This window comes from Papaver somniferum, unplaced genomic scaffold (assembly GCF_003573695.1).
Source record: "Papaver somniferum cultivar HN1 unplaced genomic scaffold, ASM357369v1 unplaced-scaffold_154, whole genome shotgun sequence".
NCBI lineage: Eukaryota > Viridiplantae > Streptophyta > Magnoliopsida > Ranunculales > Papaveraceae > Papaver > Papaver somniferum.
Window position 1 is genome coordinate 1,483,885 of NW_020624820.1, and position 25,611 is coordinate 1,509,495.

Consider the following 25,611-nt stretch of genomic DNA (forward strand, 5'->3'; position numbering starts at 1 on the left):
AAAGGGCAATGTTGCCATTATTAAAGTTCGGAATAATTAATTATGGGCCTGATCTAAAGATAATTTGATTTTTCGGGCCTAGTAATATCATTTTATGAAAGTGTGGAGTTGAGGGTGGAGGATCCATTTTGTGGGGTTCTATATGTTTGAACCCATATAGTAGGGGGTTCTAGTATTTTTCACTTTTGCATTTCACTTTGTTTTTGTTTTCGTTAGAGAATCAAATTCATTCGTCTTTAATAAAGAAATTCGATTCCTCTCTCAGAATAGAATACATTAAAATTTAAAAGCGCATAGGTTGATTTCAGAAACCCAATCTCTGGTGAACTCCAGAGTTTTGAGAGTTCATCATTTAAGAAAATTGAGTGATTTTATCAAGAAACTCAATCTCTGGTGAACTTAATTTTGTTGGGGTAGTGAAAAATATGGGTTTCTCACTGGTGAATTTCATGGGTTCTCAGCTTATGCAAAAGGAAGGGCATCAGAAATTTTTGAAGTTTGATTTTATTATCAATAAAAGGAGGGACCTGAGTTCAAGTTTGAAGCTTCCAAAGAGTAGAATTCAGTCAGGTAGAATCCTTATGTGCAAGGGTGAAGCAATGGAGTTTGAAAAGAGAACAAGCCCTAATGAGGTAAAAGGAAAAAAAACCATCTTTCTTCATTTCAAGGTTTAGTTAAAGAATTTTTTTATCTTCAAAAACTGAGTATGGAACTTGTTTGCTCTTATTATCACCATGTAAGAACAAAATCAAAAACTGCTCCATTTAAGGTTTTTGGTCATTATGATAAATGAACCAGTTGATTTTGAAGGACTTTGGCAATGAAAACTGATAGAACTTGGGCATGTCTCACAATGTGGGAAGAAACCTGTAACTAAGAAACAAGAAATCTAGCACTCTTAACCAAGTTGCTAATTTCCACCTTTCTAGCTACCGAGTGTTAATTTGTTAAGGCGAAGATATTTATTTCCTTGCAATGCTTTCTGTAATCTTCTTGATGAGCTAGAATCATCTTCCAAATAGCTATTAAGAGCGTGTTTGGTTGGAGGGAATGGAATCACTTTCCCAGGAGTACATATCCATTTCCGTGTTTAGTAAACAGGAACTGAGGAATGGGAGAATAGGATTCCTTCAAGACCGGGGACCTCAAAACCCCTAAGAGCTGGTGGATTCAGGATTCTCCTCCTCAGGGAATATGGTTCTTGGGAATGGAATTCCCTTCCCACCATCCAAACATGCTCTTATACCTTCTAGTTCGCTTTTGAATTGTGATCTCTAGTTGACCTATTGATGTATTGTGATTGGCATAAGCTCTTAACAGAAAGAGGCAAGGACTTTGGTCTGATATATTCTTTTGTCAAGTACGAATGGATATATGTGGAAATAGAAAGGGGGATATCATTACTCTTACACTAATCTATTGTTGAATTTTGGCAATTCAAACTTCGTTTGAGATTTTTCGTGCAAAATGTTTGAACAGGCTGAAGGAGTTTTTTTTTTCCTACCTTCAACTTGCTCAATGCTCTTTCTTACTGCTGTGGATATTAATGAACTAATTTTAGCCACCCTGTCTGTTAATCATGTTTACAAGGTGAAAAAGGAGTTAGAGAAATGCTATGAACTCATAGAAAGGCTAGGAAGAGGTGTCTTATACCTGGGATCCTCAAGAATGGGACCAGATCATCCACATTTCCTGCAAACACAGGAGTTAGGGAGAGAGGTGAGTGCTTTGCTTATCTTTAGCATCTTTTTCATTAGATCATTGTGTATGACAACGGATAAATAAAAAATGCGCTGTAGATTTTTCTTTGTGAGATCGAATTAATTCCTTAGAGATTTCTGGTCTGCAATCCCGAAAGTAGTTTCCAAGACTATGATTCACTCCAAACATCTGGGTTGGTATTTCTGTTTAAATTTTTTCGATTACAAGGCTGTTTGAAACTAAACCGTGAAAGTAGATAGAATATCGCAAACAATCTGGGGCCATTGTTTACTTGACTATACTGAAGCTATGAGTCCTTTCCAGATGACAAACTATCACTGCACCTTAGACTTTCTTTGTGGTGGATATGAACCTCATGGGCTCATTTCCGCAGGTTGCAATGCTTTTGAATTGCACTTCATGGAGTGGAGTTGGTCCAGGTCTCATGGATGCTGCAACTAGAGGTGCTCTGCAAGCAGGGAAGCCAGTTGGTGGGTTTAAGATTGCTAGGGAAGCTGGTGAATGGACGGCGTCAAATTTCCATCCTTACCTCGCTACTGGAACATATCTCACCTGCAGGTTATACCTTCTTTTTTCTAATTCATATTTCCATGATAAGAAAGATTTCTAGCATTTAAAGATGCTCCGAATCTACAGGTTCTTTTCTGCCCGAAAACATGGTCTTGTGGATGCTGCTGTGAGACGCAATGCTTCAGAACGGACAGCCGTGATTGCTCTGCCTGGTGGTATTGGAACACTTGATGAAATATTCGAGATTCTAGCATTGATTCAGCTGCAGAGGATTGGATCAGCGCTTCCCGTCCCGTTCATCTTGATGAACTATGACTCGTTCTATTCAAAGCTATTTGAATTCCTTGATGAATGTGAGGTTTCAGGTGCAGTCTCAAAAGGAGAAGTAGCATCATTGTGGAAGATCTGCAGTGGAAACTCTGAAGCTTTGAAGTACTTGGCTGAATTTTATGATCTTCCGCAGCCGAGTTGCAGTGAAGGATGAAGCTGAAATAGCACGGTTCCTTGATAGAGATTAGAAATAAGCTAATGAAACTAGTTTCTCATACAACATCCTTCTAACCGCGGGAATCCTAACACCAATAGAGTATACAAACTCGTGCAACAGGTTATAATGACAAGAATGGTGGGAACCCTATTTTTTTTAACATTGAGGTTATGATACACAGCAGATATTGGAACACCAAACCAAGTTTTACTGTAACTCATTTATAATGTAGAATCAGTTTCATTAAACATCTCGTGCTCTCTTCTAAATTTGAACCAGAATTATTCATATATACATTTCCAGGACTGTTAGGTTGCTGTTATCACCCTCTTTTCATAATGAGGAGGTTGTGCACAAGGCATCCATTTTCTTTTCTTATTGAAGTAGCTATAAAGGTTTTACTATTTGCCCCGCAACAGCCTGCCAATTCACCACCGTGAAACGACTGTTCTGACAACTTGAATTATAAAAAAGAAAAAACATAAGGCTAAGTGGCATTATCTAGTTTGTGAACTCCATAAAAACAAGATATAGAAATTGATTCTTTGTTTGCAGCAGAATTAAGTTTCACCTATGTACTCAATTTACAAAAGCGAGAAAACTTCAATCTAATAGCATTGGAAAAGCAAAGTTACACACTGAAGTAAAGCTCAAGCGCAAATACACGCAATTACGACTTTCAGTAAGAAGTAGGGTGGGGACCAGGTCGGTGCTTCTTCAATGACTGGCAAAAATAAGAGAAGCCCTCTTTCAACTCATTAGGAAGAGCGAGTGTTAAAGGAGCAAGAACATCAGATCGTTGAATCTTGCTGCTTGGGAAAGTAAGAGCCATTGCTCGCTGTGGCTTGTTTATGTACTCCATTACATAAGAGAAAGCTCCAAATGTCAAACAACTTTGGAAAAGAGCCTGCGGTGTACCTACAAAAAAGTTATAAATACAACAAATCAGAACTGAAAGACAACAAACTACCTTCACAGACAAAGCATGTATCATGTTTAACGAGGAACAAGAAAAACCATGTGGTTATTTGAAATATTACGGTTGTATATTCAGAGTGAGACACTGAGTGTGTAAGAGAGAGTGGCTGTGCAAGAGAGATAGATAGAGACCTGGAAAACTCAACGCGAGACCAGTGCAGCATCCAGCTACTCCAGAATTATGGACTACAAGGGAAGAACAACTTAAATCAAAACAATGACCATAGCATGGAATAAAAAATAATATTGTAACTATGAAGAGATATTTTACCATCATCCTTTCCTCGAATCTGCTTCAAGAGGCAAACAACCAAACTGTGTACTCCAGATAAAAGCGCAAATGTCTGATAAGTCAAGTGGGGGTAAGTGAAATGCATTTAGGTTTTAGTACAAGTAGAGGTTGCAAATGAAAAAAGGAACAACAAACCAACAATTTAGAACATTCTACAAACCTTGGCGTTAGAACCAGCAACCGAAAATGATCCTTTAAACCCTTTCTTCTGAAATAATCCCTGACCTGAAAGATATGTACAAAAAACTTACCATGTAAGCATTCTTTAAGCATAAGCTGACGAAGTGATATCACCTTAAATTTAAAGGCTGGATGGAATTGTACAAAGCAAAGATAAAAAAAAAAAAGTTTTTTTTTTCCCTCTTGCAATTTCATTGTGCATGATATCACCTTAAATTTTTCCAGATGTAACAACACATTTAACCCTAAATCTCTAACAATGACATGTAGTGTTTTCTGCCATGTAAGGACTATAGTAAACTTCTTTACAAATAAGCATGTCGGAAATTTTGGTCAAGTAGTTTATCAGAAGCTAGTCTTTAACAAATTTCAATAGCAACGCGAGTGTTCAAATATATGCTCATACAAACTCATGAATCTGCATCTATGAGATATGGAAGGAAGAATTTAATCCAAATTATGACCATAAATCACTTCAGTAAATGGTTAAGCACTAGTAATTCATTAAAAGAGCACCAACAGCTCTACCGTTAAATAAGAATCCAAAATGCCAATGTTAAACAATCGCTGTACATCCTAACTAAAGCTAAAAGATTCAAAAAACACAATACAAAAAGGTTTTAATTAAAGTATCTATGTGAGAGCCATGAGACATGAAGTAACAGTTGTTAGGTCTCTTCGTCGTACTGAAATCAATACTCATGATTTATCGAGTTAACATATTTCAATTATCCTGCAGTACTGAAATCTAAACATACAAACCAATTAAAAAACAATACTCATGATTTATCAAGTTAACATATTTCAATTATCTTGCAGTACTGAAATCTGAACATTGTTGATACATTTAAAATTAAGAATACAATCTAATCAAGAATGCCCAAGTAGATACTATAACAAACATAACCAATAGATATCAACAACGAACATAGTATTGCACATAGATTATAAATAAATACCAAGCAAACTAATTCTTCAGATGGACAGTCATGTCTAAAATGTTTTCAATATGAAGTCACGATTCTCTCTAATACCATTGTCCATAGTTTTACCAAATTAACCAATAAACAAGTCAATGCAGCACTTAAATCACCAAAATTGAAATGAGGAGAGCCAAAAAGATTAGGTTATCTTTAAACATCAACTTCAAAGAAACCCACAAGACTCGTACCCTAAAAATTCTCAACCAACCGAACTACAAAGCTCATTCGCAATTTACAAAATATATCAATTCATAGTAAATCACTCCATTGGGATGAAAAAAAATATCTTCTAAGCTAAAAATTGTATCAAAGAACTGAAACCCAGGGAGTACAATAACGAGGAAAATGTAAAGGGCATTCAGAACTGACGGGGGGGGGTTTCAAACGAAAGAAGAGCTTACCGTAGCCAAAGATCGAACCCATGACAGCGCCAGCTGCAGAATCGCCAACAAACCTAGTAAGACAAATAGTGGTGGGTGAAGAAGATGGAACTAGAGCATCAGAAGTATAGGAAGGGTTTTCATTAGAGTCGTTTTCATAATCAATATCAGGGTTTGGAGAATCCACCATCGCCATTTTCTATCTTCTGTTTCCTGACGAGAACAACCAAGACGAACAACAAGAAGAAGAGGTTACTGTAAAAAAAAACTCTTTTTTCTTAGATATTTTTCTTCTATCTTTTGGGGTTTTGAGGAGAAACAGTACGTCCGATTTACGCGTGTGACATCACGGACGGGGAATGGGGGCAAGAAACCCTCTTGTCCTTTACTCTCTTGACTTTGTGTGGGGATAGCGGCCGACATCGTAAGATCGTGCTAGGTATACCGAGCGTCGGGTCTGAGGTTGTCCCGACCTTCACAAAAATCTCTCGCACCCCAGACCGTGGATCAACAAGGGGTATTATTGGCGTGGATCTGGACTATGTGTGAGATGCGGAACAAATCGCGGGATTCAATCCACGTTCAACAAATCATTTTCGATACCCAATATATTTGTGCAAAATTATTTTGTTCAATCTAGGGTTTTTCTTCTATTTATAGTGACAAAATCCTAAAAGCTTGAGCGTCCATCTGCTCAGATCGGCTCTTTTGGAGCAGATCTAAGCAGATCAACCAACTTTCCAAGCTTGTATTAACTTTTCCCTACCAGTTGATGTTCTTCGCCGCTGGTTTAGATTGTTTTTTCCACTGTTCTGATGATCAGGAAAAACCAGGGCTCCCAATCCTTTTCAGATTTGATCTTAACCCAAGCTGAAGCAACATCTCCATCTCCGGTAACTCAGATCAGATCGACTACTCCTTATCCTTTCGGTTTTGTTTCTATTTTAGATTTATTAGTGATAAATTTTTGGTTGTACCTCTTCTTCCTCTACTTGGTTCGAGTTAGACTGCAATGTTGGTGGGGTTTTTATTTAGGTCTTTGTTACCAAATTCATCTTCTCATAGATTTTGATTTGTTTTTTGGACTGTGTTGCTCCTAGATAAACACTATCATACATGATTTTTGCCATTTTTGGCACAAAACCCAAACGACAGTGAATTTAAATCTAACATTTCGATGATACGTTCCTCTTATAAGACTATACCGTTGTGGTTAAACAAAAAATTAGCAAGCAGATGAGAAGAATTGAGAGATAAATGGTGATAAACACCTCTTGAATCAGAGATCCAAGCCAATTTTCTGTGCTAAGAAGCGCAGCCAAGGAAGAACACTTTCATTAATTTTCAGATGAGATTTTACATGCTCTCTCTTACAACTTAAATGATCAATTATTGAGTCTAACCCTACTGAATGGATGACAAACGTGTGTCCTTAATCAAACGGACAATAACAGCCAATAACAGAATTGATAACTACACTCACTTAACTACTAAAGGCAGACTAGTTTGGTATCCCTTGTTATGCACACTGTGACATTACCTTCCCCTGAAAAACATCCTTGTCCTCAAGGATGAACTTTGGGTAGTGAGTGCGAATGTTGGAGAGATCTTCCCATGTAGCATTCTCTGGAAAGGAGTTAGTCCATTGGACCAAAACTTATCTGATTAGCCTTTTACCCTGCAGAACTGATCTGGTACCTAAAATATTTTCAGGCAACATGATAATTTGGCCCTCATGATATACTACTGGAAGAGAAGGTGATGGGGTGTGCTTCTGACCAATGTGCTTCTTAAGCTGAGAGACATGAAACACAGGATGAATGCGAGAGTGTCATGGTAAGTCCAATTTGTAAGCCACCTTGCCAATGCGCTGAAGAACTGGAAAAAGAGCCATAAACTTGGAAGCTAGTTTAATTTGTTTTCTCAATGCTAGAGAGTGACTGTCTGTAAGGTTGAAGTTTGAGGTAGACCAAGTCTCCAACTTCAAAAGTTCTACCAGTTCTTATCCTGTCAGCATATAGTTTCATCCTCTCTTGAGCTTTATGAAGTGACTCCTTGAATATATCAAGTAGAGAAGATCTGTCCTTTAGATAACTCTCAACTGCAGCAACTGAGGTGGTGGTAGCAGAAGGAAAAGCAAGATAAGGAGGTACATACCCATAAAGTGCCTGAAAGGGAGAGATCTTCAAGCTTGTGTGATAGCTGGTATTTTACCACCATTCTGCAAGAGCTAAAAAATTAGTCCACTTCCCTGGTTTGTGTCCAATAATGCATCTCAGATAGTTTTCAACACAAGCATTGACCCTCTCAGTTTGGCCATTTGTTTGGGGATGATATATTGTGTTGAGGTTAAGGCTAGTGCCCAAAGATTTAAATAGATCTTGCCAGAAATTGCTGGTGAAGACTTTATCTCTGTCAGACACAATTGAGGAAGACAACCCATGTAACTTGACCACTTGATTGAGAAAGGAATGAGCCACAAAAGCAGATGTGTATGGATGTTGCAGAGCTAAGAAGTGGGCATATTTTGTCAGTCTATCAACTACCACCAAGATTACACTCTTCCTGCTGCTCATAGGTAACCCTTCTATAAAATCCATGGTAATTTGTTTCTAAGCATGATTAATAGGTGTCTAAAACACCTAATTTTATATCTAGTATTTATGCTTTCTTTGTTATTGTCTTTATGAATTGTGACTCTTATATTTGATTTTGAGTTTATTAGGTGCAATGGAGTCATTATGAGCAAAAGAAAGAAGAAATTAGCCATTTGGAGCGAGAAGGAGCATAAAGGACAATTCACATGCGAGTTATAGTTGGAGCCGTCTAGTTTGTGCACGAGAGAGATGACTAATGAGTTGTCAGTTCCCCATAACTGACAGTTGAAGCAGTTGGCTGGAAGTGTTGCAGGCAGCCCTTATCAGTTAGGGGTGCCAATATGAATTTGTATCATTACCAAAACCTAAAATTCAGAAGCACTATCTTTTCTCATTTGTTTTTACACTCCACCTGAAATCGAGAGAATAGAAAATGGAGGCTATGACGGCACCAGTAGAATTCAGAGAGGGGAAGAGAAATCGAGAGAATTCATGGAGAAAAGAGAGGAACAAGATCACAGATAAATAGTGAAGAAATTGAATCTACTGTGATGGTTTGGTTTGAAGAACTGGACCTAGGGTTTGAATCTGTTACGAATTTGAAGCAGCAGATGAATTAGAAGATGGCTTTGTTCTGAAATTGAATCTGGTGATTTCCAGTGAAGAACGGAGGATTTGAAGCAATACAGATCGATGTTCAACCATGGAATCAATGCCGTAAAAGATGGGTTCGCAGTGGTTGTTGCTCAAAGTTCAAGCTCAGTTGAGTATGAGGTTAAAAAGATGCAAATGGCAGCAGTGTTGCTGGATTGCAGTGACTAGTATGAGAAGTCGTGTAGCAGGGCATTGTAGGTTGTTGTGATGGTAAACTTAAGAGATGAAAGTGGGGTTGGTGATGAATGTTAGCAGTGGAGTTGTTGCTAGCACTTGGCCTGGCACAGAAGGGGGTTGAACTGAATATAGATGTATGTTTAGGAAATGGTGTAGGTGGAGACGGAATTACGAAAGCGCAGAGAAGAACAAGGTGGATTGAAGTAATGAGCCTTAGGTAGAAGTGGTGATGTTATTTTAGCAGATGCAGTCAGTGATGCTGATACATTGCAGCTGCATATGGAGGTTATGCAGTGGTCTAGTGGTGCCTAGTCATGGTGGTGCTCAAATCTTATGATGGTAGTACTGAGGTTCTGGTGGTGTTGATGTAGCTGCAATGAAGAGCTATAGAATGGTTGTAGTTGCAGGACTGATAAGACTCAGCTGAAATGGAGTGTTGGAGGTGATGCTAGGTATGTGCTGCAGCTGGAGTAAAGCTTTTCTCGAGGCTGAGATGATATTGCAGGCACTGGAATGAATTTGGTGTTTATGAAGTAAGTTGCTGCTGCTGCTGTTGATAGTTGGAAGTTCAACTGGGATTTGTGGTTAATCTCAAGGAGATGCAGATGGTGTTAATTCCATGACCTGGTGGTAATGAAATGGTTGTCTGTGATATGTTGTTGCAGGGAGAAGGAATTGAAATGAGTATGTGCTACTGAGAGAATGGAATTGCAGTTATGGGTCAGTGAGACTTGAACTGACAAGAGTTGCAGAATGCAGTAAAGCCGAAATTATATGTATGCCTAGGTTTTGCAGTGGTGGTTGTGGTTATACTGAGATGAAGTCGAGATGGTGCTATGCGTGGTCTGTGGTTTCTGAGTACAAGCTGAAGCTTATATCGTGATGATATTGTGCACTTTTAAAGCCAAGATAACATTGAGTTTATGGGTCCTTTTGTCAACTCTCATGGGAATTTTTATATCTTACTTGCTGTTGATTATGTCTCCAAATGGGTGGAAGCTAAGGCCACCCCGACTAATGATTCTAAAGTGGTTTCAGATTTTGTGCAAGCTAATATCTTTGCAAGGTTTGGAATTCCAAGATCCATAATTAGCGATGGGGGTACTCACTTCAAAAATAGGATCTTACAAAGCTTGTTGAAGAAGTACAACGTGTCGCACAAGATTGCAACACCTTATCATCCCCAAACAAATGGACAAGCCGAGGTTTCTAACCGGGAGGTGAAATCCATTCTAGAGAGGACGGTGAATCCAACAAGGAAAGATTGGATCATGCGACTTAATGATGCTTTGTGGGATTATAGAACCGCATACAAGACACCTATCGGGATGTCTCCCTTTAGGCTTGTGTATGGTAAACCTTGTCACTTACCCGTTGAAATTGAGCATAAGGCGTTTTGGGCTATTAAGCAATGTAATATGGAGATGGATGGGGCTGGAAAGCAAAGGAAGTTACAACTACAAGAGCTAGAGGAGCTTCACAATGATGCATTTGAAAGCTCGCGGATTTACAAGGAGAAAACGAAGGCCTTTCATGATAATATGATTTCTAGAAAACAATTTTGTGTTGGACAAAAAGTGCTTTTGTTTAATTCTCGCTTGCATTTATTTCCGGGTAAATTAAGGTCACGATGGATCGGATCTTTTATTGTTACTAATGTGTTTTCTCATGGTGCAGTATAAATTCGTAGCATAGCTACAGGCAAGGAACTTAAAGTTAATGGGCACCGGTTGAAACCATATTATGAGAATTTCACTTCTGAAGTGTGGAAGGAGCTAATTTTGTGGACGTACTCCCTCAGGAGGAGGCATAGAAAGCAAGGAGATAGTCGGCCTGACGACTTTAAACCAAGCGTTAAATGGGAGGCAACCCAAAGGATGAGTATTTCTTGTCTTGTTTTTAGTTTTTCTTGTCTTGTTTTGTTTTTATTTTTTCTGATTTATTGTCACATGTCATGGTAGGATTTCCCACCTTGACTTACTTTGGATGACTCAATTTACATTGAGGACAATGTAAAGTTTAAGTGTGGGGGAGTGGTTAAGCATTTGCGTTGTAAATTTTTCATGAAATTTTCAACTTTTGTGTAAAATAATGAATAAAAAAACTCCAACTTGTAGTTAGTTTAGAGTCACATAGTATACATGTCCCTAAGATTACATCGAGATTCTCATAAGAGTGACTGAACTTAGAGATGACAGAGAACATGATCGGGTTTCTTACTTGTATGAGAGTTAAAGTTGGATTTAACCATCCCAGTGGAAAATGAGGTGCAGACTGAATTCGGTATTAGAGTACTGGTCCCGTATAGTGGAGACTACCCATGTTACATCATGAGAGGCACCGACCTTCAATTCTTTGTACCTGTCTAAATTTGTGTTTTTAGAGTGTGTGTCACCGTACGTAAACTCCGGGTAGAATGGTGAGCTACCCAACCTCCCACCAATAGAAGCACTATTTTGATATCTTGAGTGCTATTTTATCAATCATGAATGGTGACATCGAATTGCTAACTTACATACCACTTGTAATCTTGTTCGTAGTTAGCACCATCCACTTTATCTCTCTCTACACCAACAGGTCCATAGAAACACCATCATCATCAACAAGAGGAGCATCACAAATTCGAAGGAAAGTTGAAGACGTTCTAGGTTTACAAGCAACAGTACAGAAATGAGCGGATTCAGATTTAAAGTATAGCAACAAGACAAGGAGAAGAATTTTTACAAGTTGAAGACTATTGTACAAGAGCGAATATTATCAAGATAGGAATTCAAGAAGTTTATGATATCGAGACATACAAGTTGTGAAGAATCAAGCGGTAAAGTACTTACACCATGGCCTTTGTACTTGCATTTTTATTTTTATCTTTATTTTGTATTTGTATTATTTTCTCTTGTCTCAAAAAAAAAATTGAGACATGGTCACCATTATGCTAGGTCTCTTATAAAAAAAAAGTGAAAAAAAAAAAAAAGAGACAAGAGAAATTTTGTTAGGTACATTATTAGTTTTGTTTACTTTGTTTTGTTTCATTTTGTATTTACTTTATCTTGCAAAAAAAAAAAAAAAAAATTTGTGCATCATATTTTGGTTTGTTTAGTTCGTTTTTGGTTTTGTATTCATTCAATAAAGCCAATGGAAGAAGAAATATCCATAATGAGGTTTCAAGCAACAAGGAATTAGAGGAAAGAGTTACATTGTCAAGATTCTACGAAGTTCAAGAGTTATCATCAAGAGTTGAAGACCGAAGACGAAGATGAAGACAAGGATTGAAGACCGAAGACGTTTCTATGGATGCTGTGAGAGTGGTGCTAACTGCACGTCGAACGGATAACAAGGTAAGTAAGCATATTCCCACCTTCGTTAAGTGGTTGATTTCCTTTCTTAGAGATCGTCATAAAAAGGGTTTTCAAAATGAATAAAAGATGTGGGTTTTCAAAACAATTCGGAGGATTTTTGCCTTCCTACCATTCAACGTGTCGCAAGATTCTCTTTTCATTCCTACCTCGATACATGTGTGACCCATAAAAAGCTATTTATTATTGAGAGCAACTTCATAAAACCCTTTCTGGTGAGGCAGAGTCGAGACTTTTGATCACTCCGAAACCGAATTTATTTCGAGAAGGGATGGTTATCTCTCTCAACTTTTAAGGATGAGATTGTGTTCATATATGTGTCTAACTTCTTATGACTAGTGTGCAGAATTTCTGTGTCTTCTGAGAGCGTTGGATGCTATCATTATGGATAACTAATAAGTTGAAAATGTAGGTTTTGTGGGTATATCTCTAGTAAACCCTCACGAGACGGAGTTGTTTATATCCTTTAGAATAAGTTTTATTTGATTTGCTCGAGGACTAGCAAAGTATAAGTGTGGGGGAATTTGATAGGTGTCTAAAACACATAATTTTATATCTAGTATTTATGCTTTCTTTGCTATTGTCTTTATGAATTGTGGTTCTTATATTTGATTTTGAGTTTATTAGGTGCAATGGAGTCATTATGAGCAAAAGAAGAAGAAATTAGCCATTTGGAGCGAGAAGGAGCACAAAGGCCAATTCACATGCGAGTTATAGTTGGAGCCGTCTAGAATGTGCATGAGAGAGATGACTAATGAGCTGTCAGTTCCCCATAACTGACAGTTGAAGCAGTTGGCTGGAAGTGTTATAGGCAGCCCTTATCAGTTACGGGTGCCAATATGAATTTGCATCATTACCAAAACGTAAAATTCAGAAGCACTATATTTTCTCATTTGTTTTTTTACACTCCACCTGAAATCGATAGGATAGAAAATGGAGGCTATGGCAGCACCAGTAGAATTCAGAGAGGGGAGGAGAAATCGAGAGAATTCAGGGAGAAAAGAGAGGAAGAAGCTCACAGATAAAAAATGAAGAAATTGAATCTACTGTGATATTTTGGGTTGAAGAACTGGACCTAGGGTTTGAATCTGTTATGAGTTTGAAGCAACAGATAAATTAGAAGATGGCTTTGTTCTGAAATTGAATCTGGTGATTGCCAGTGAAGAACGGAGGTTTTGAAGCAATACAGATCGATGTTCAACCATGAAATCCATGCCGTAGAAGATGGGTTCGCGGTGGTTGTTGCTCAAAGTTCAAGCTCAGTTGAGTATGAGGTTAAGAAGATGCAAATGGCAGCAGTGTTGCTGGATTGCAGTGACTAGTATGAGAATCCGTGTAGCAGGGCATTGTAGGTTGCTGTGATGGTAAACTTCAGAGATAAAAGTGGGTTGGTGATGAATGTTAGAGGTGGAGTTGTTTCTAGCACTTGGCCTGGCACAGAAGGGGGTTGAACTGAATATAGATGTATGTTTAGGAATTGGTGTAGGTGGAGACGGAATTACGAAAGCGCAGAGAAGAATAAGGTGGATTGAAGTAATGAGCCTTAGGTAGAAGTGGTGATGTTATTTTAGCAGATGCAGACAGTGATGCTGATACATTGCAGCTGCAGATGGAGGTTATGCAGTGGTCTAGTGGTGCCTAGTCATGGTGGTGCTCAAATCTTATGATGGTAGTACTGAGGTTCTGGTGGTGTTGATGTAGCTGAAATGAAGAGCTATAGAATGGTTGCAGCTGGAGGACTAATAAGACTCAGCTGAAATGGAGTGTTGGAGGTGATGATAGGTATGTTCTGCAGCTGGAGTAAAGCTTTGCTCGAGGCTGAGATGATATTGCAGGCACTGGAATGAATTTGGTGTTTATGAAGTAAGCTGCTGCTGCTGTTGATAGTTGGAAGTTCAACTGGGATTTGTGGTTAATCTCAAGGAGATGCAGATGGTGTTAATGCCATGACCTGGTGGTAATGAAATGGTTGTCTGTGATATGTTGTTGCAGGGAGAATGAATTGAAATGAGTGTGTGCTGCTGAGAGAATGGAATTGCAGTTATGGGTCAGTGAGACTTGAACCGACAAGAGTTGCAGAATGCAGTAAGGCTGAAATTAGATGTATGCCTAGGTTTTGCAGTGGTGGTTGTGGTTATACTGAGATGAAACCGATATGGTAATTAGATGTATGCCTAGGTTTTGCAGTGGTGGTTGTGGTTATACTGAGATGAAACCGATATGGTGCTATGCGTAGTCTGTGGTTTCTGAGTACAAGCTGAAGCTTATATGGTGATGATATTGTGCAGTTTTAAAGCCAAGAGAACAACTGGTTCTGGTGGTTGTGTTACTGAAGGGTGCAGGCTTGTAAGATGAGCATTGATTGGTGTTGGAATTGCAGGTGATGCTGCAACGGAATTGAGGAGCAAGAGTGCAAAGACGTGGTGCTGAGAATATGATTACAAGTGTATAGTTGCAGCAAAAGGTTGTGAAGCGCCATGTTGGTACAACACAATTTATGGCCTGTGCAAGATTGCAATGGCTCTGACCTTGGCCACTCAGCCCATCCAGCTTAGTAAGATGCTGACTCGGTATAATTCGGTGCTTGACCCGAGTTAACTCAGTTGACCTGATATTTGACTGATGACTGGGTGGACTTTGCATGTCACCTAAGATACTTTTTCCGGCCAAGTTCCGGCATTGCACCAGTTTTCCGGCGACATATTTTTGGCAAGATTTTTACATGGGTTTTTTACACATATGGGCTTGGTGGATATCTTGTGATTGGACTTTAGAGATTGGAGAAAAGCTACAAAAGGGAAAGACTTTTAGTTCCTTAAGGATCACGTATTGTCTACTTGGAGTTTTGGAGAGCGACGACTGGGGTTTGCTTTCGTTTATTTTTTGTCTTCTTCATTTCATTTTTGATTATGATTATGATGAACTCAAAAGCTATGAGTAGATAAATACTATTATTTGTTATGGGATAAAGTTGATTTCACAACATGATATTGTTTCAATGAATTAGTTTTGTCTCAACTTTATTGTTTATGATTCATGGTTTATATTGTTATATGATTTGATTGTTTGTTTAGTTGAGTCCGGAATCAATCCGATTTGCATTCATTTCTAAAGCTATTTTAGGGTTTTCAATACGAAAAAGTTGTTTATCCCTGATTCTAAGTAGCATAATTGTAGGTAGTGCTTGTAGTGATATATCCTACTAGTCACAAGTGAATCATAACCTTGGTTAAATCGAATTAGTTCTTTTACACGTTTGATTGTCTTGATTAGTCTTATTCCATAGAACTTAGTGCTTTTAGGGAGTTAAACTTAATTGTGCTTTTACACTTTAGGTTGCTTTCTAGGAAGAATTCACATATGCATATTTTAATGTGGTTATGATGCAATCAGGGAATTAGCGAGATATACTTGCGATCAAGGTATCCTAGGACTTTTAATAAATGAGAGATTAAAATTTCAATTCTAGTCATTGATGAAAATACATGTTTGTGAATGATACTATCCCGTGACCAATATCTTCCTCTTATTGATTATTTTCATATTTTATTACCTTCAATTATTTTTATTGTTTTGCTAAAATAAAAATCTCCCTCCTTGGTTACTAAGAAACTGAATTTTATAACAACAAAAGCCTCTCTGTGGGAACGCACTCTTTCTTACCACGTACTTCATTTATATTAGTAGAGTGAGAAAGTGAAATTATTTTTGACGCATACGACAGCGATCAATGCTCAGGGGTAAGAAGTGGTTGAAGCAAACCAGCAGTGTTAGTGTGATCAGCTTTGTTTCTTTGGAAAACATCACACTGCGAGACAAAAGAAACTATGTCTCTATGCATACTTGAACAATAAAAATGACTTCTTGCTCTCACAGATGTAGCTTGTATGCCAGAGTGGCCCCCAATGGCAGAAGAATGTAATGAATGTAAGAGAGTGTCTCTAACTTGACCACCTGCACCTATGTAAAGTTTATTTTTGTATCTCAGAACTCCATCTTTAAATGTGTAATTAGGCAGGGCAGCAGGACTGAGTAAGAGTTGAGATATGAGTTGATTGGCCTTGACATCATTAACATAGATTTTTTGGACTTCTTGTACCCATGTTGGTGTAGATATGGCCATGGAGTGGCAAATAGCAGAATCTGAAGGTTTTCTAGAGAGTGCATCTGCAACCACATTTTCACATCCTTTCTTGTACTGAATTGTATAATCAAATCCCAGTAATTTGATGATCCATTTTTGTTGGAATGTAGTTGTAACCTTTTGTTCAAGTAAGTATTTTAGACTTTGATGATCAGTTTTGATGATGAATCTTGTACCTTGGAGATAGTGCTTCCACCTTTGAACTGCAGTAACAATAGCCATAAATTCTTTCTCAGAAGTAGATAGTGATGCAGCTCTAGGGCTAAGTGGTTTGCTGAAATAAGCAATAGGCTGTTTTTCTTGGAGTAAGAAAGCTCCAATGCACATGTCACTAGCATCACTTTCAACTACAAATGGCTTAGAAAAGTCTGGTAAAGCCAATACGGGTGTAGAGCTCATTGCCTGTTTGAGTGTCTCAAATGTAGTGGTAGCAGCTGGACTCCAATGGAATGAATTCTTATTGAGAAGATTAGTGAGTAGTTTGCTTATAACTCCATAATGCTGCACAAACTTTCTATAATAACCTGTGAGACCCAAAAAACCTCTCAGCTCTTTGATATTTTTGGGTAGTGGTCATGATTGCATATAAGCAATTTTATTTGGGTCAGCACAAACACCCTCTGCTGTGACTATATGACCAAGATACTCTAATGAAGGTTGTCCAAAATAACATTTGGATAGCTTGGCAAAGAGTTGATGCTGTCTGAGCAAAGAGAAAACCATCCTGAGGTGCTCCAAATGTTCACTCATGCTTTGACTGTAAATAAGTATATCATCAAAGAAGACCAACACAAATTTTCTTAAAAATGGATGAAAGATATCATTCATAAATGCTTGGAATGTGGCAGGAGCATTGGTAAGGGCAAATGGCATAACCTTAAACTCATAATGGCCTTGATGAGTTCTAAAAGATGTCTTGTGGATATCTAGATCATGAACTATGATATCCATATCTCAAATCTATCTTGGAAAAGATGATTGAACCATGGAGTTCATCTAGTAACTCATCAAAATAGGTATAAAAAACTTATCCTTGACAGTGATGTTATTTAGCTTCCTACAATCCACATAAAATCTCCATGAATTATCTTTCTTTTTTACAAGAAGTATTGGAGAGGAAATGGGTTGTGGCTAGGCTGAATTATCCCAGTTTCAAGCATTTCTCTAACCAGTTGTTCAACTACTCCCTTCTGCATATATAGGCACTTATATGCTCTTTGGTTGACAGGTGATGAGTTGGGTTTTAAAGGGATTGTATGATCCAAACTTCTTTTAGGGGGAAGAGTGGAAGGTTCTTGAAAAATATCAGTGAACTCTTGTAGTAATGGTAATAAAATGTCAGGAGTTTTAGGGGGTGTTGAGGTGGGGCTAATGGAGAATAAGTGAGATACCATTCCATGAGAATGTTTGAGAAAAAAAAAATTTAACTGCCTCTCCATTCATCATCAAGAAAGAATGTTTTGGAGTAGTTCCTTGTAATGTAATATGCTGGTTTTGTATGTAAAAGAAATACCGAGTTTTGCAAAATTGAAGGTCACATCACCTAGTTTTCTTAGCCAATCATCTACAAGTACTATGTCACAACCCCCTAGTGGTAGAAATCTTAAAGTTTCCATGAATTGGTGTCCTTGCATGCTCCATTGTAGCTTAAAACAAATAGTTGAACTGGATGTTTGCTCCCCATTTGCAACAGTAACCAGCATAGGTGGAGTTGGTGTAATTGAGCATTTGAGTGAAGAGACCAAGGTACTATCAATGAAGCTGGTGGTACTTCTTGTGTCAATGAGTACAAAAACAGTCTTCTTGTTGATGACATCAGGAATTCTGATAGTATCACCAGTAACTGAGCCAGTGAGAGCATGAAGCGATACTTCAACATCAGATTGGATTGGGGATTCAGGTGCTTCTTCAAAGATTTCTTCCTCCTCATCGGTATCCTGTGATTCAGTAGACTCCATGTGTAACATGTAGATTTTTTGTTTCCCTTTACAGAAATGTCCAGGTTTGTATACCACATCATAATTATAACAGAGCCCTTGAGCTCTTATCTTGTCCATTTCCTCATGAGAGAGTCTTTTAATGATGGGGGTTGTGTTTGTAGGTTTTGGTGGAGGGGTGAAAAAGATTTTGGGGTGGAGGGGCCAGATTTAGGTGAATTGAGAATTTTTTTACGAGGCAAAGGACTAGGAGAGTAAGGTCTATTTGAGTTTGAGTAGGGGTTGAAAGATATGATAAATGTTTTAGGTGGTGCATTAGTTAACTGAAGTTTTTTTCTTGTAATCTGGCTAAGGAAAAAGCATCAGCTAGAGTTTGTGGGTGAAACATAGACACAGATTTGCCAATATCATCCTTCAACCCACTAAGAAAACTCATAAAAAAGTATGATTCACTCAATGAAGGGTTCATAAATAGCATCAAAGCTTTGAGTGACTCAAAATCCTCATAATTTTCATCGACTGAAGAGGTTTGGACTAATTTATCGAAGCTACTGACAAAATTTTCCTCCACAGGATTTTCGAATCTAGCACATAGATGAAGAGATAAATCCTGCCATGTAACTCTATTGCGATTAACTTGGAAATTTAGAAACCATTTCTCAGCCTTACCTTCTAGATAGATGGTAGCTCTGTCCACCTTTCCGTGTTCTTCAATATCATTGAGTTGAAAATAGCGTTCACTTTTCTGAATCCACCTTTGGGGTTATCTCCATCAAATCTTGGAAAATCGAGCTTAGGGATGCGATGATGGTGATTAACAAAGTTAGAATGATGTTGATGAGAATAACTTTGGTGTTCATCATCCTGGTGATGTGAACCACCTGTATCTTCAGTACGATGATTAGTGTTGGGTTTACTGAGTAACTGAATCAGACTGTGATTATTTTTTTGTAGAGTTTCCTTGAAACTAGCCTTTACATTATCTATCTGTTGAGTAATATCTGTGGAAAGGTTTTTGAATTCTGATCGAAGTTGGCTGATAGCGGCTTCATTAGCTGCGGTTTTTTCAGCAAGGTCTTTGAACGTCATTGGAAAAAACAATTGGTGGATAAAACGGCTCTGATACCAATTGTTGTGGTTAAACAATAAATTAACAAGAAGATGAGAAGAATTGAGAGATAAATGGTGATAAACACCTCTTGAATCACAGATCCAAGCCAATTTTCTGTGCTAAGAAGCGCAACCAAGGAAGATCACTTTCATTAATTTTCAGATGAGATTTTACAAGCTATCTCTTATAACTTAAATGACCAATTATCGAGTCTAACCCTACTGAATGGATGATAAACGCGTGTCCTTAATCAAACGGACAATAACAGCCAATAACAGAATTGATAACTACACTCACTTAACTACTAAAGGCAGACTAGTTTGGTAGCCCTTGTTATGCACACTGTGACATATACATTCCTACCAAAAATGGGCACAATTCAAGACGCATCTACCACTTGGAATATCAGCCGTTAAAAGTTAATGGTTGAAATTAAGATCCGTAGATGATGAGGATACCTTGAACGATTGAAATTAAGATCCGTAGATGATGATGTTTGATATCTCGAATTGTGCCCATTTTTGGTAGCAATGTACAGTCTTATAAGAGGAATGTATCATCAAAATGTTAGATTTAAATTCATTGTCGTTTTGGTTTTGCGGCAAAAATGTCGCAAATCATGTATGATAGTGTCCATCTAAGAGTGTTCATGGATCCTCCCTCTTCTTTTATGGGTCTTATTTATTTTTAGTAATATCTACTATCATTATTAAATTATACATGGGTTATGTCTAGAGTCGAATAACTGTTATCTAAATTCTTTGATACTTCCTCTAGACATAGAACTTTCAGTTGTTTATGTTATGATGTATGTTTGCCGCGTTGCCGATGTTGAGAAGATATGGATCATGTTTGTTATTCTACCAGCACGAACAAGCATACCAACAACCCAAGTTATGAAAACCAAGACAATAATAACTCGTTCTTCAAGATCATCATCAAGTTCTTCAATCTCTACAACTATTACCACATCTCCAATATCGAGACAACCCGTTTCTTTCTGAGACTATTAAAGACCGATTCAGATTATCCTTATTACTCAAGACACTTTGGATATAACTACCACTTTAGATACTATGGTTACTATTTGGGTATTGTTACCGCTATTTAGGTTATTGCTACCCTGATTACATCAGGTAATCTGAATCAAAAATTATCCAGTTCATGTCATATACATGTTCTGAAGAACATTGGGTTGGATTTGATACAATCATTCCCTTGTGCTTTGATACATACTTGTTTTTTTTTTCAAAATCAAATTGGGCCTAGTTGTTTGGTCCTCTCCTCTGCAAGAGAGAAGGTCTTCTGAAACTGTTTTTAGATCTAATAAGATAGATTTCATTGGCAAGAATTAGTGGAGATATTAAAATTTGTATTACTTTTTTGTAATCTTGAAAAATTCATGTAAGGTTTCTGATTTCCTTAATCGACTTTATCAATACAATTTCTGAGGTTAGCTTATTTTTCAAAGAAAAAAAAAACAAAACATATAGAGTGTGTTTGTTTGTCTCTGACTCGACGTCTGGATCTGGCTTGGCCCCTGATTCGGCACGAGTCAGATGTCATACCTTTGGTTTGTCGTCATACCTTTGGTTTTTTAGTTTTCGTCGATCTGACTCGCTACCTGACTCAAATCTAGTCTGTGAGTCGAACAAGTTTGTGTCAGGGAAAAAATATCCTTAACTCATGGGACCAAGCTACTATCTCGCATATTTTAGAATTAGTTGAAAGCCGACTCAAAAAACAAACACATTGACTCAGATCCAAATGATTCATGTGGTTTCAGTCAGATCCATAAAATAAAAAACATGATATAAGTTTGGTTTATTATATCTGACTTATTAATTGTTAAATAATAATGTTATAGAAAATTGTTGAATCGAGTTACGTAAATGCTCAACAAGTTATGTATAACTTTATATCTGATTCAAATATGACCGAGTCAGAGATTTGTGTCGATTCAGATATCGAAACATATATTGGATAAATAAATAAAAAAAAACGATTTGGCATATGAGTTGTCAGAGTCAACTCCTAGTCAAAAAAAGAAAACAAGTGAATTCATGGTAGATCTAGCGCAAAGTGAAACTAAAACCAGTTTCATTGCTCTTCTATTCTTATTTTATCTCATGTCTTCTTATTCGTTCTTCCCAATCAGCATGCTCTTCTTTTTGTACCATTTCTCCGCAATTGACCATAAATGTACTGAAAAACCTTAACCTGGGAGAAGGTCTCTTAACCGCCCTCCAGAAAAGGTGCACTCTTAGAAAATGATAATTCTCATGGAAAATATTTAATTGTTGGATTTAGTTGTATGAAAATTTAGATCTGCTATAGATAAGCCAAACCACTTCAGTTTTAGGGTCATGTAATTAGTTCTATCAATTGTGTGAATGTTTGAATGAACACCAAATATGATTAGTTTTCTTGCTTATACTTATACATCACTGTTCACCTTACGGATATACAATATAACCTTTATAAAATAATAGTATCGAGACCGACTAAATTTTTTCCAATATATCGCGATAGTATATAATCGTTAAAATAATAATTTATTAATTATGGTGAATTGTTAGATAATGAAGGCATCACAGAACTGTAACCTTTTTATCAATGGATTAAATTATCGCAATGTAATGGATTTTGAACACCTCCCGAACTCCCCTGAAGAAACATAATTTCGGACTTGTTGACTAACGAGGAAATGATAGAGTGTGTCATGGGAACTGAGGAAATTGATGATGTTGAAATGAAAGTTTAGCTACAGAGAACACTTTTCACCTGATAAGCTATCAAAGCTACAAAAATATTGAATATTTTTTTATAGCATCATAAAACAGAAACACCTAAAACTCATATATAATATAAATACGTCCAAGATGAAATTCAGTGTGACATCAATTTCAAGAAAAATCAGGCCACAATTAATTGAATCATTCTTTATCAAATTATCATAAATATATAACAATTTAATCCATATATCACATGGGATCTACAAAAAAATTGTTCTAAACAAAATATATGGTGGATTTCACCACCACCTTTGCATCGCCTTCACCAAATTCAGACTCTTATTTATCTTGTAACCTCCATTTTAAGTGTATGTTAATGACTAATATTTGTTGTGAAAATGCGGGGTACCAAAATACACCACCAACTTTTTTTTAGGAAACCTATATGGATTAAACTCATATACAATTCCGAGAATTACAACTTAATGAATCTCAGTTAGGAATTATATGAAGAGTTTATATCTCTTACTCTCACAATCAATATGTATTTGGAAACAAGTCCGTGAACTTGATTATATCGTAAGATTTCTTGAAAGATTCCAAAGATCAATATCCAAGATCAATCAAGTTGTATCCAACAATTACGATGGACATATCTACTTTGATTGATTTACATACAACATGTGATATATTTCAATTATAAAGATAAACAATATAACACGGAAAAAGGAATAACACAGACACCAGAAATTTTGTTAACGAGGAAACCGCAAATGCTGAAAAACCTCGGGACCTTGTCCAGATTTGAACACCAAACCAAATTAAGCCGCTACAGACTCTAGCCTGCTATCAAAACTTCGAATTGGAGTGTAGTTAATTGAGACCAAATCTAGCGTCACAACGATTCAGTTACAGTCGCGCTCCTTACGCCTATTGAATCTCGCAAGATTCTGTGCAATTGATTTCCTTCGCTGACGTCCTTTATAACCTAAGATTTGCTTCAACTAAATTGAAGACTTTAAACCAATATTCCTCCCACAGATCAGCCTACATGTAATTTCCAATTTGATAAAAGATCAAGGTGAGATAGGAAATCGATTGCAATAGACAAAGTCTAGCAAACCTCAAAATCCGGTACTTACGACTCCCTAAGAGTAGCAAATTATTATTCGGCTCACAAGTAATTCCTACTCCGATTTCAACAAAGAATCGTTATAGAGGAATATACATGTGGAATCACAAAGTCTGAGACGAAGAACTTTGCGATTTCTATATATCTCGCATATTGAAGCAAATGCTCAACAAACAGTAGAAAGATCAGGATACACGAACTATCAAGATATAGATATTTCGACCTGGCATCACGAGTCCCTAGGTGAAGTCTTTTTTGTTGCTAAACCTATAAATATTTAAAGCAGAGGACGACTATAAATTACAACTAGGACACACAAAAACAGTGTCATGGATTCAAAGATTCTAGTTCCTTGAGGTTTTCCTTATATAGACTTTCAAGAACAAGGTTGCTTTATATTTGAGCTAAGGTATCTTTGAAATAAGCAATCGATAATCACTGTTAAACGAAAATTTGAATTGAGATTAACATAACAGATGTTTGTGGGTGAAAACTGTTTCTGCTGATTTTGGTAATTTCGGGTGTGTGGATGAGAAACGAATCTAAACCCTAAACAATGCATTGCACGAGAGTACTTTTGATTCGAGGGATCAATCTGTACAATCCTGGCCTAAACCAAGAAATGGTCGTTCCAGGCTTTCTTCGGTCACAAAGTGAAGGAGAAGGGTTGGTATTAGGGAGGGAAGCGAAGAGAGTGTTGAGACCAGAATAGTTGATTCTGAAGGTGTGGTTGTTTATGACTCGTATCTGAAAGTAGGACTGGCTAGTCGAATGGAAAGCTACCAGGTGATTTCTAGATATTTTGTTGTTTCCGACCAAAAATTGTGCCTTGGTGAAAATATGTGAAGCCTATTTATACAAGTCATATTGAAACGTACCCTGGTCTCGTAGGAAGTGGAAACGATTGAGTGGTGGAAGAAAAGAGTAACGTGTAACCGTCAGTCATTATGCTTCCATGATGAAGGAAGTGAATTCATTTACACCATTGCTTTTTTACCACCACTAATTATCCTGCTTCATGACAGTTTCTTGTAACGGGCGCATTGCACGCCGCACGCTGTAAACCGCCAGACCAATACCCTGATGAGCATCCCCCATTTTGTGACATGTTTGATATCTCGAGTGTTTTCGTCGAAAACATGTAACACTTTGCTACGTGTGGAAAGTCAAAGTCAAGGGAATTACCGCAGGAAAATAGCATGTAATGCTATTATGCTCGTTTTGGCTGGTCGCCTAAAACTTGCCACAGGATTGTCAGTTCGGTGGTGATCTTCGATGGATGAGATCGCATCTCATGAAGGAGGGTAGCCGTTGATTATGGATACCGTGTGTTGGCGCCTGATAATGGCGCGATGGTGTTTTGGTGTACGCCAGTGGAAATGTGGCATGGATGGCATGGCTCGTACATGCCAGTGGCACGGTGATGCAAGTGGCGCTTGACGTAGCCATGTCCACTAGATTTAGGCAACTGGTCGTCTGAAACTTGCCACAAGTCTGTCAGTTCGGTGACGAAATTGGATGGCTGAGATTGAATCTCATGAGGAAGGATGGCTGTTAATTATGGCCGCAGCTTGTTGTATAGCGAAGTGGCGCCCTTGGCATAGTGGCGCCTGGCGGAGCCACGACATAGCGGCATGCCAGTGGCGTAGCCGTGGTAGCTGTTTTTGGCATATTGGTGTTAGACCCAAATATGGCTTCTGGCAATATTGTCCTTGTTGCTAAGTTAATCTTGAGGCCTTAGGAGAGCCACTGGACTCAGTTGGAAACTTTTATCCAAATTAGGGTTTGACGCATCACAACTCTATTTAGCACGTGCGGCATGACAGCAGCATGGCGGCATGGCTGGCATAGTTAGCACATGTCAGTGGAACGAAGTAGCGTCCGGCATAGACGTGGCCGCTAGACTTTGGTACCTCGGTATTGGACCTATATGTGGCGTGGAAACATTGGCCCTGTTGCCACATAAATCCCAACGCTCTGGGAAACGTTACTTGGCTTGGTTGGCGTAGAAACTTTACCTGAATTAGGGTTTGGCATGTCGAAACCATAATTGGTGCGTGTGGCATGTGGCCGTGGCATGGCGACACTTTTTTTGTCCAAACGGTTCCATAGTTATGCCAAAGGAACTATGGCGAGGCCATAGTGTGGAAACGGCCACATGAGTAAGGACTGCCGTGGGTGGCTATGATATGGCGCCATTCCTAGGGTTTCCTGGGCCCCACATGGCTCGTGGCATGTT

The 25,611-nt window shown here is 37.9% G+C and overlaps 2 protein-coding genes across 3 annotated transcripts; one reads left to right on the forward strand and one right to left on the reverse strand.

Moving 5' to 3' along the window:
• Positions 1 to 211: 211 nt before the first annotated feature.
• On the forward strand, positions 212 to 2,967 carry LOC113336863 (probable cytokinin riboside 5'-monophosphate phosphoribohydrolase LOGL5). Of its 2 annotated transcripts, XM_026582552.1 has the most exons (4): positions 212 to 632; positions 1,591 to 1,719; positions 2,096 to 2,280; positions 2,359 to 2,967. In XM_026582552.1, exons 1-4 carry the CDS (start codon positions 426 to 428, stop codon positions 2,714 to 2,716), a joined length of 879 nt encoding a protein of 292 aa, XP_026438337.1. In that variant the 5' UTR covers positions 212 to 425; the 3' UTR covers positions 2,717 to 2,967. The 2 variants fall into 2 exon arrangements, with proteins under 2 accessions (XP_026438337.1, XP_026438338.1); XM_026582553.1 differs by lacking the exon at positions 1,591 to 1,719.
• A 234-nt stretch (positions 2,968 to 3,201) lies between these two features.
• LOC113336864 (chloroplastic import inner membrane translocase subunit TIM22-2-like) lies at positions 3,202 to 5,828 on the reverse strand. The gene is made up of 5 exons (XM_026582554.1): positions 5,554 to 5,828; positions 4,150 to 4,214; positions 3,969 to 4,041; positions 3,830 to 3,883; positions 3,202 to 3,637 (listed from the first exon to the last, which is right to left on the reverse strand). Exons 1-5 carry the CDS (start codon positions 5,726 to 5,728, stop codon positions 3,399 to 3,401), a joined length of 606 nt encoding a protein of 201 aa, XP_026438339.1. The 5' UTR covers positions 5,729 to 5,828; the 3' UTR covers positions 3,202 to 3,398.
• Between the last annotated feature and the right edge of the window lie 19,783 nt (positions 5,829 to 25,611).